The sequence below is a fragment of the Alosa pseudoharengus genome, unplaced genomic scaffold (assembly GCF_046254945.1).
Source record: "Alosa pseudoharengus isolate Yale_2024_CS ecotype anadromous, Long Island Sound unplaced genomic scaffold, YU_APseudo_1.1 YU_APseudo_1.1_scf_2, whole genome shotgun sequence".
Classification (NCBI taxonomy): domain Eukaryota; kingdom Metazoa; phylum Chordata; class Actinopteri; order Clupeiformes; family Clupeidae; genus Alosa; species Alosa pseudoharengus.
The window spans coordinates 18,842,134-18,852,133 of NW_027468663.1; the positions used below are offsets into that span (position 1 = coordinate 18,842,134).

The 10,000-nt window shown below is 49.8% G+C and overlaps 1 protein-coding gene across 2 annotated transcripts in view; it reads left to right on the top strand.

Annotated features, from left to right (window-relative positions):
- Window positions 1-10,000, top strand: part of LOC143134005 (LIM and calponin homology domains-containing protein 1-like) — a 57,490-nt gene that overhangs the window by 38,262 nt on the left and 9,228 nt on the right. For both annotated transcript variants that reach the window (XM_076294033.1, XM_076294034.1), the window contains exons 9-16: window positions 3,397-3,621; window positions 4,464-4,502; window positions 6,050-6,167; window positions 6,685-6,842; window positions 7,268-7,835; window positions 8,010-8,346; window positions 8,660-8,781; window positions 8,942-9,062. In XM_076294033.1, coding sequence (XP_076150148.1) covers window positions 3,397-3,621; window positions 4,464-4,502; window positions 6,050-6,167; window positions 6,685-6,842; window positions 7,268-7,835; window positions 8,010-8,346; window positions 8,660-8,781; window positions 8,942-9,062 — 1,688 coding nt within the window. The remainder of the gene's footprint in view (window positions 1-3,396; window positions 3,622-4,463; window positions 4,503-6,049; window positions 6,168-6,684; window positions 6,843-7,267; window positions 7,836-8,009; window positions 8,347-8,659; window positions 8,782-8,941; window positions 9,063-10,000) is intronic.

Below are 10,000 nucleotides of genomic sequence, written 5' to 3' on the forward strand. Positions count from 1 at the left end.
CCTCAATGACAACGCTTTCCTCTGCTCAGATGACTGTCATAAATTAATAACAAACTCTGAAAACAGCTGATTTTTGCATGCTATAGTTCTTTGTATTTGTATAGCATTAATCATTGTAAAGGTATACCATAATAGATATACCATTAAATATACCGTTCAGTGCTGGATACATTATGAAAGGAAGCAGTGGGACAGTGTACTATGTAGAGTGCATGGTCTGTTTGTCTTCGTTTGAGTATTTTTTATCTTGGACTAACAGTCTGTATCCCTCATTATTTCTTTTGTCTTGGCTATGAGTTTGGTGATGTGTTGTGCACCTGGGTGCTGGTGGTGTGTGTGTTTGTGTGTGGTCGTGTGTGTGTGTTGTGTGTTGTGTGTTTGTGTGTGTGTGTGTGTGTGTGACTGTGACTGTGTGTGCGCGCTCTGTACAATGTCAGCAGTGACTCCCCGCCAATATGTCAGGCCTGCATTGAGAAAATCTCCCAGCCTCCTGCCATCTCCACGACAACAGCGGCCCAGGATGACCTGGCCAGCCGCCGCACCCGCGGCACCCGTCGCTCGCCGGGCAGCCGCCAGCAGCGCTTCGTGACGTTCGGTCCAGTGACAGAGATGGACCAGAGGTGCTGGGAGCGTCTGAGCATCGCTCGGCCAGGGCAGGGGGGCGAGGAGGAGGAGGATGAGGAGGAAGGGGGGAAGGGCGAGAGAGACGAGTCACAGACACTCCGACGCCTCCTCTCCGCCGTGCCCGTCGCCATGCCAACCATTGGGACGAACTCTCCGCTCCAAAAAAGGCTGGGCAGGTACAGCCCGCTGCTAGCCGGAGCGCGACTGGGAATGGCCTCGTGTTGCCTAACCCTGCTTGCCCTACCCTGCTAGTGCGGCCTGCTGCCCAGTAGTACAAAAGACTGTAAAGACAGTGGATCATTTAGTGTATTAACTCTATCTATCATTTAAACACTCACCTGGTAATGTTTATTACTGCTAAGAAACACACACACTTACACAGATGCAGAGATAGTTGAACATTACAGTACAGAGAAGCACCTACAGTATGGTGTCATACATACATGCACTGCTTGAGAAGATAGAGATGTGTGTGCACATCTGAATGCACGCAGATGAGTTCTCATGCTGCCCTGTTGTGATGGTGCACGTGACTGCCCTGCAGCCTGACCCCTGGACTGACCTGACGGCTAGTCTCTTTAACTGCCCTGCAGCCCGACCCCTGGACTGACCTGACGGCTAGTCTCTTTAACTGCCCTGCGGCCCGACCCCTGGACTGATCTGACGGCTAGTCTCTTTAACTGCCCTGCAGCCTCTGGCTGCTTCTGCTTGTGCCCCCCCAATCACACTCATCAAGCATGAGGCAACTGATCCCGAGTCAGTGACAGTGTGCCTGCAAAAAAGATGTTGCCTTGATGGTTTTTCATCAGCTGATTCTAGTGACGTGATGGAACTCTGTGTACTTGTGTTGGTTGGAGTGCTCATTGATGGCTGTTTGTCTTAGTGACTGACTCAGTAGCGTGTGCCTGTGGCTATTGATGGCCACTGTGAGGGCGCGCATTGTGGTGCTCTGTGTGGGGGTTTGTCTGGAGTGTGTCAATAGCTCTGTTATGCTCTGTTGTATTTCACATTGTCTCACTCTCTTCATTTTACATTGTTCCTGGATGCCTTTTATTTGTAGCCCGGAAATTCCCAGTGCCCCCACGTCAGCCTCGAGCACTCATGTGCATGACATCAGCCGACCTTTGACCTCGGCCGAACATGAGGAGCTGGACGAGTTGCTGACGCAGTATGGCCGAAGGGTCCCAGAGGAACCAGAAGAGGGGCAAGAGGAAGAGGAGGAGAGACAGCCTGACGTGAGGAAGGACGACATGTTGGCCCGCAGAACGGCCGCGCATCAGAAGTCCAGCGTCCAGGCCCACAACCGCTTCCTCCCCATGCCGGGCGGCTCCAAGGCCCAGCCACCGAGAGAGAGCACCCAGAACGGACACGCCCAACGCAGGGTGGTGGCCACGGGGGGCAACCGCCCCAGGACGGAGGCGGTGACGGAGTACTCAGAGTGGAACATTAAGACTGCCAGGAACTGGATAGGACAGAGGTGGGACGGAACAAGCCTTTGTTGTTGTTGTTGTTGGTGTTGTTTGTGAATGCCAGATGGACTGGTGCTGTGCCGGTCTCCAACTAACACATGTGGTAGTGGTGCTGGTGTGAGCTAACCCTGGCCCTCAGGCTGAACATGTTTTGGTGGGGTGTGCTGGAGCGCCGTGTGCCACAGGAAGGAGAACAGCTTTGGTCCTTTGATCCTATTTTGCATAACAAATGCCGGCTCCCGTGTGCTGTGTGTGGAGGGAAATGAAGGCAAATGACTCCAACCTGTGTGCATGGGAAAGTGCTAGATTTTATTTTGGATAAACTGGATAAACTGCTTTCTGTATAGATAGTGTCTTGGCATGACGTTTGAGCCTTTGCAGTGTGTGTGTGTGTGTGTGTGTGTGTGTGTGAGTGAGAGAGAGTTCACTGCCGTCTGTGTGTATGTTCCTCCTGGAATGTAAACATGATGCCTCCCTAACAGAACAGAGTCTCAGAAACAAGAGCCCAAGGTGTCTTCACCACCGGTCACCACGGAGATGCAAAAGGACCTTTATGCCGCCTCATCTGTTGGCGCAGCTGCCCACAGACAGGGCAGCGTGGACAGAGCGCGTGGCGACGACTGGGACGAAGAATATGACGATGACGGTCCACTGCCAGACCCGGAGAAGGACGACATGCTCGCACGGAGGACAGGATCATACCAAAAGGCTGTAGGGGGGACAGGGCAACCTTTTCTCCCTGTTCCAGGCACAGCCAGGTATAAAGGCACCCCTGCTGCTGGTTTCGGCCAGTCCCAGCTGAAGCCCAAAGAGAGAGAGAAGCCCAAGGACAGGTCAGAAGAGGCGCGAGGCTCGTGCATTTGAAAGTGTGCCGTGCGGTGTATAAATCACTGTGGCCTGTGTGCCACAAATGCACTCCTGACTAACCTGTGTGTCTTGCTGTGTTATTTTGTCCAGGGCCTACTAATGAGATCTGGACGACTGACATGTATTCTTTTCTACCATCACACACACACTTAGAACACAAGCCATTCACTGTGTTCCCATACACAACTGTGCCTTGTGGTGATGTGCACTTATGTTTGATGTCTTTGCCAGATAACACTTTTTTTACCTTGCTTATCGGGATTTGCCTTGTCACTGTGTTGCTGATGGCTCTGCTATGTGTCCATTCTGATGTTTATCTGTGCATTGTGAACACATGTCTTCTGTTGACCACTGCCTTTACCCACTCCCCTCATCACAACCCCCACATCCTCCTTCCCCTCGCTTTTTGTAACCATGGTAACTCTCTCGGCTTCAGCTTGAGCGCTGTGGCCTCTCCCGCCAGAGATGTTGCCAGGAAGTGCCCTCAGATGACGGACAGGGAGGAGGCGGGCTCTGCAGAGGCTTTGGGACCTCTGTGGGAAGCAGCTGGGGCAGACGAGCCTAAAAGTGCCCCAACTGCCCCCGGCCCTCCACCCCAGCAGGGCAACACTGCCCCCCAAAGACGACCCTCCTGGCTGGAGGACGATGACCTACCCCCAATGTGAGACGCCCTCCCGACTCCCTCCTTCTCCGCCATCCGACTCCCTGCAGAGTCAGGGGCGGCCATTTCAGTGTCTTTAGTCTGTCGTTAGTCTATCGACCCGAGTGTGTTTTAATCTGTCCCCACCTAGGTGGCTCTGAGAGTCCCGCGCTAACATGGCCTCCTCGTGTCTAATGCTCACTATCTGAGCCTAGATGAGTGGCAGGCTATTGCATGAGATTAGAGAATGGAGTGAAATGAGGTCTTCATGGATTGCTTACAGTGATGGGCACACTTTAACTGTTTAGCTAACATAAGCTGACATGTGTGCTGTTACAAAACTAATGGAAAATATTTGCATGGTAAAATTATATGTATCCTTCTGATAATGTAAGTCATTCTGTGGAACATGATGTCAGATTTATTTTTCGCACAGTCTTTAGCATGTGTCTAACCCCCTGAAAGTATTTCCTCTCTGTTAGCACGTTATGTGAAATACGCAGAGCATGCACTGATCCAAAGAGGCTTTTCTCATCTTTAAAACCTCCCATGTGAGTGCTTTACCAGCGGTGATGAAAGTCCACGTATATATAAAGGCAGCAGGGTCATGAAAGAAAGCATGCAGACCTTGAGTTCACCTCCAACCTGTTTTCTTAAGTGGAGAATAACAGTGCAGTCATTTTGGTATACAGTGCATGCTTTCCCATCTGACTCAAGGAACGTTTCATGTACATAAACAGATCTTTTGTCCAATACTCACTACTTCTCTCTATTTTTGTCTCATTTGTCTTTTCTTTCCTATTTATGTTTGTTTGTTTGTTTGTTTGTTGATGATTTTCTGTCTATGTTTTTGATGTTTTTAGATTCAGCCACAGAGCTGCTAGTGCAGCTGATGAGCCAGAGTAAGTCTTTTCTTCCGGAACGTTCCGTCTCCTTCCCTCCGCCTGAGTTTGTCTTCTGTTGGACTAAGCCACTGCATGTCTAAAGACACGCAGTATTGCAGCAGCACACTGTCCCACACACACACACACACACACACACACACACACTCCTGTCATCACACAGATAGTGTTTGCACCTGTACTACTGTCTTCGTTCTCTGGACACTCACTGACCCTCCCATACAGCTCCACCCATGTGACGGTCATCTACTCTACTGCTTACCCATAAATGCATGTCTACCTCATGACATAAACACATAAACACGCACACACAAACACACACACACACACACACACACACACACACACACGCATGTTCTCTGGTCCACTTATGACTGCTGCAGTGAAATTATGTTTGCCGTGTGTGAAAGTGTCTTTCATAACAACTAAAAACCAGTAACACACAATGCATGTCCTTCTGCCAGAGTGAAAACCGACTGCTCAAAAAGATCATCTCTCAGCTCTCTCTCTCTCTTTCTTTCTTTCTTTCTCTCTCTCTCTCTCTCTCTCTCTCTCTCTCTCTCTCTCTCTTTCTTTCTTTCTTTCTTTCTCTCTGTCCTTAGTGGACTCTGTTTTTGTGTACCCCATCTTATCCGGTAGCAGGGTTGGCACAGGAAAAGAATAGCCCATGTTAAGGCTCTCCATCTCCCTGTTGTTCTTTGCCCTTCCCTGGTTCTCATTACAGAACTCATATAGCCAGCTGTTTGTCTTGGGCCTGTGGTGGACTCACCCACGATCATCCTACTGGGTTTTTGTAACCGGGCCATTGTTGACTTTGGGTCCATCTGAACTGCACTTTAGCTGTGTCCAAAACCACAGAGTGAGGGTCAGGGCCACCGCTGCTATGCTGAAATAGTGTGGTGGGATTGGTGTAGTTACACAGCAATCTCTTATGACCCATAATGTTTGCGTTCTATGTTAAATATTCAGAGCAGAATCTACTGAAAGACACTTTCTCATGTCTATGTCCTCCCAGTGTCCATATCAGTGGTCACAGCTCTCCAGTGAGAGTGATAGATATGAATTGTGTATTGTTTTGATTGTGGCAGTGATACTTATTCAGCCTGTGATTTAGAAAAGCCCATCACAGCATGCAGGACTGCCTCATCAGGAAATACGCATCTTTGTTTTTTTTTGCATGCTTCCAGTTTGTTTCTCTTTCAGCCAGAATTTGTTTGAACAATTTTAACTCTAACCCTAGTTTTGTTCATTCACAGCCTAACACTCACCATTCATACTGTGCCCTCAGGAATGGTTGTGTGTGTTAACCTCTCTTTTTCCACGTAATCTTCTGAAACAATGCTGGGCACTTCTGTTTATCTCAGTGAGACCACTGTTGTGCATGCAAGCTGAGCTTCCTGAAATGACCAGCACTTTACCTTTCTGAACAATCAACTTGATTGTAGCAGTGATGTTTTTGTATCACTGTTGAGTTGTTATTTTTTCCCAATTGGAGAATCATATGTCTTCCTGTGACCACTTCCTGTTTCCTGTTTTGCTGTTTGTAGGAGCATGAGCATGTTTGACATGCGCTGTGAGGAGGAGGCCATCCTGCAGCCGCACAGCCAGTCGCGCCACGAGGACCTGCACAACCAGTACAACAAGGAGGACGACCAGTGGCAGGATGTGAGTCACGGGGCCAGGGGAAGGGGTCTGTCGAGCCGCCGGACAGACAGACGGAGCGCTCCCAGCTGCGTCCTTTAGCCTAACGTGACCCCGGCCCTTAGAACTGAGTTCAAATATCACAACATCCACTTGGTTAAAACGGTTTGTTCATGGGGGGGAGCTGTGGCACAGCTGGCTACAGAGTCCAATGCCATGTTCTCCCACTTGCTTCCTGTCACTGTCCCATCCAAATAATGGCAAAAAGCCCAACAAATATACTTAAAAAAGGTTTATTCATTTGCAACTAACTGTGTTTGACACAGTATGGCTGTGATGGTGTCTGACTTTCTCATGACAAGGCCCCTCAAAAAGGGTGAGTTGAGGGGAACAAATTGAGTAATTGAGATGGCTTGAGCGATTTCAACATGTTTAAGTGCTTAGGAGTAAAACATTTTCTTTTATCCTTCTGAGACACACTCACTTATCCTCTGCCTTGGAGGCGTTATGGTGACTTATGAATGACCTCTGCCCTGACCAGGACCTGGCCCGTTGGAAGAACCGGAGGCGAAGTGCATCTCAGGACCTCATCAAGAAGGAGAACGAGAGGAAGATGATGGAGAAGATGATGAAGGAGGAGCAAGCATCTGCACTTCGGAGGAAGAGTATCAAGACCTACAAGGAGATTGTGGAAGAGAAGTGAGAAATTATTGTTTGTGCACATTACCTCGCCATAATCAAAGATAGATAGATTCATTTTATTATTCATCCCCAAAGGTGAATTAGTTTGCTACCATGGACAACATACAGTAACAGGACAGCAACAAGACAATGACAAGTAAAGTATAGTGTGCACATAAAACATACAACAATGACGAGTACAGTATAATCTACAACATACACCGTACAAAAATACAACAATGAACAGTACACTTTAGCATAAAACATAAAACATTAGTAAAAAAACACATGAGCATTAAACCTTCTCTCCCATTTGGGGCAGATGCACTCTGTGTGTGTCCTGCACTGTGGAGCATGAGGAGCATCCGTGGTGGTCATCCGTGGTGGTCATCCGTGTCTCACTGTCTCTCTCTCCTCTCTGTGTTCTCTGTGTTGCGCTCTAGGGAGCGTCGTGAGCAGGAGCTGCACGAGGCCTACGACAGGGCCCGCACCCCTGAGGAGAAAGCGGCCGTGCTGCAGCGATACGCCCTGCGCTTCACCATCAGCGACGCCATCCTGGAGCGTCTGCAGATCCCGCAGCCGCCCGAGAAAGAAGGCCCCCAGCTCCCCTCCACTGCCACAACCACCACGGCAACCACCACGGCAACCACCACGGCTCCCGCCTCAGACACCACCATCACGCCCACCGCCACCACGCCTGCCACCGCCACCCCACCCCAGCCACGGTCGCCCCCAGCCGCTAGCCAGCCTAAGCAGCCTCAGCCACCTCCCTCTCCAGCCAAATTCACTCCCGGCACGAAGGCTGCCGTGGAAGACGCCCCCAAACCCAAAGTGCCCTCGCAACAGCAGACACGGACGATGAGCCCTCCCTTTCAGCCCCAGAGCCGGACCCTGTCCCCGGAGCAGTCGCCCACCCGCACCCCTCCCGCTCTGTCCAAGCCCGTGCCTCTGTTCACGCCCAAGCCTTACAGCCAGCCAAGGCCCAACCAGAGTGGACACAAGCCAGTCAAGGTAAGGCCTGACTTGTTTCAGTGGTGTAGAACCTGAAACAATTGATGGTAAAGCTATCTAAATTGTCCTCCTGAATCATTACAACTTCATTGCACAAATCCATGTCCTTATTTGTGTGTGTGTGTGTGTGTGTGTGTGTGTGTGTTTGTTTGTGTCGGCGGTGCATCCCTGTAGGCTGATGGGCTGATACGCATCAATGGAGAAATCAACGAAGATAAAAAGGAGATCACCAGGCTGAGCTCTCCACCGCCTCCGCTGCCTCCTACACCCTCAGCCAATCAGGACGCGGCTGGGACCACACAGGGAGGAGCCGCCGCGCCCCCCACGTCTCCCCAGACGTGCGCCAAACCCCCCCAGGAGGAACGTCAGCCCAGATCCCCGCAGAGGGACACCACCAAGAGGGAGGGGGAGGAGGAGGAGGAGCGGGCGGCTCCCACATCTCCTTCATCTCAGGAGACGAGCCGAGGTGGAGAGCAGCCATCTGCTGACGTCACCCAGTCTCCACTCAAAGGTGAGCACCGCTCCGCTCCCACTCTGTGGAGCCTTCTAGATGTTTCTGCTCAGCCTCGCACTGGCAGACTCATCGCAGCCCTGTTATGGAGTGCCATCTAGTGGACATTGCTAGAATGGCAGATGCTCAGTAGCATATTGAATCATGCTTTGTTTTTAAATGGCCCTTGAATAATGGTCTTATGGGACCTCCTATAATTGTATGGAATTTATTCCAGATGTTTTTTCCAAGACAACCCATCAGAGGTTGCTGTCCAGTGAAGCGATTCAGAAGTACTGTGTGTTGGTATAAGGGTTGAATGTTGTTGTTGCAGTGTCCGAACAGAAGGACCTCGCTGCTGGAGGGAAGCGGAATTGTGTTGTCAAAACGACCATCGTGACAGAACTCACACAGACACAGGTCATCGATGAAGCAGATACAACCACTAGAACATGGGTGGGTCAAACCATTCATTTGCTATTTACCAGCAATTGAGGTGTAGTCATCGATATCTGTTTTGGTTGTCCTGTTCTCTGCCTGATTCATGGACCGATATACAGTATAGTGAGGTGTAAAGCCTACAGTTTGTGACTGATATGCTGATGTGTGTCTACAGATGAACAGCTCTGTGAGTTCTGCTCAGTCCCCTGAGGACCAGTCAGTTTCTTCCTCCGAGTACAGCAGAACTGATTCAGCACAGACCAGCACCCTGACCTCATCTTCCACCACAGTGCCAGGTATTAAAACTACATTACCCACAACACACCTCTCACCACTCGTAATGTAAGGCAACCAGCTCAGCACTGGAGAAACATCAGCCGATGCTGTAGTTATGCAACAAAATGAATTCTTTTTTATTTTTGCTGTTAGGTTTCTGTGTTTTTTTTTCTGTCGATCTCTTGCTCATAGATTTTTTACTTTCTTTCTTCCTTCCTTCCTCTCTGTCTGTCTGTTCCTCTATCACTCTTTCCCTGTGTGTGTATTTGGGGGGGTGTGCTTTGATGGGGGGGCACTGGGGGGGGTGGTGCTGTGGTTGATGTGTAGATTCATCACACTCGTCTGGTAGCTCTAGGTTGCGCTGGGAGTTCTTCGCGACGCCAGGTAAAGCTGCAATGTGATTGGCCAAGATAGGAAACCAACCAATCCCGTTCCCCACCTCTATGTACTGCTTCTGTACAAGGTGGCCCGTGTCGTTGCCGCGCCCCTTGTCTAGCCACTCCTCTGTCTCTGTTCTTGGTGTTCCTGCTTCGACTCTTCTCATTGCTGTGGACTTAAAGCCCAAATCTGCTGGCTACCTAAACCTGCTGAGGTCATGACATGTACAGTAGTGCAAACCTCCATTTGGTCCCATTCGTGATATATTTTGAACATTTTGACCTCAACAGGTTTCCGTAGTCATGCCATATACAGAAATGGCCTTGTGGAATGGATTTGTGGAAGCACTCATTTAGATCTCTGTCCCATTTGCGTCCTCTTGACGGCATTCTCTGTTGCTTTTGTCTAGTTGTCTCTCGTGTATAGTTTATGGTATTGTACATAATGAATCCGTTTTTGAATGTGAAATATCTTTCTCTCTCTCTTTCTCTTGTGTGCTTCCTCGCTCTCTCCCTCTCTCTCTCACTCTCTCTCTCTCTCTCTGTCTCTCCCTCTCTTTCCCTCCCTCCCTTCTTCCCTC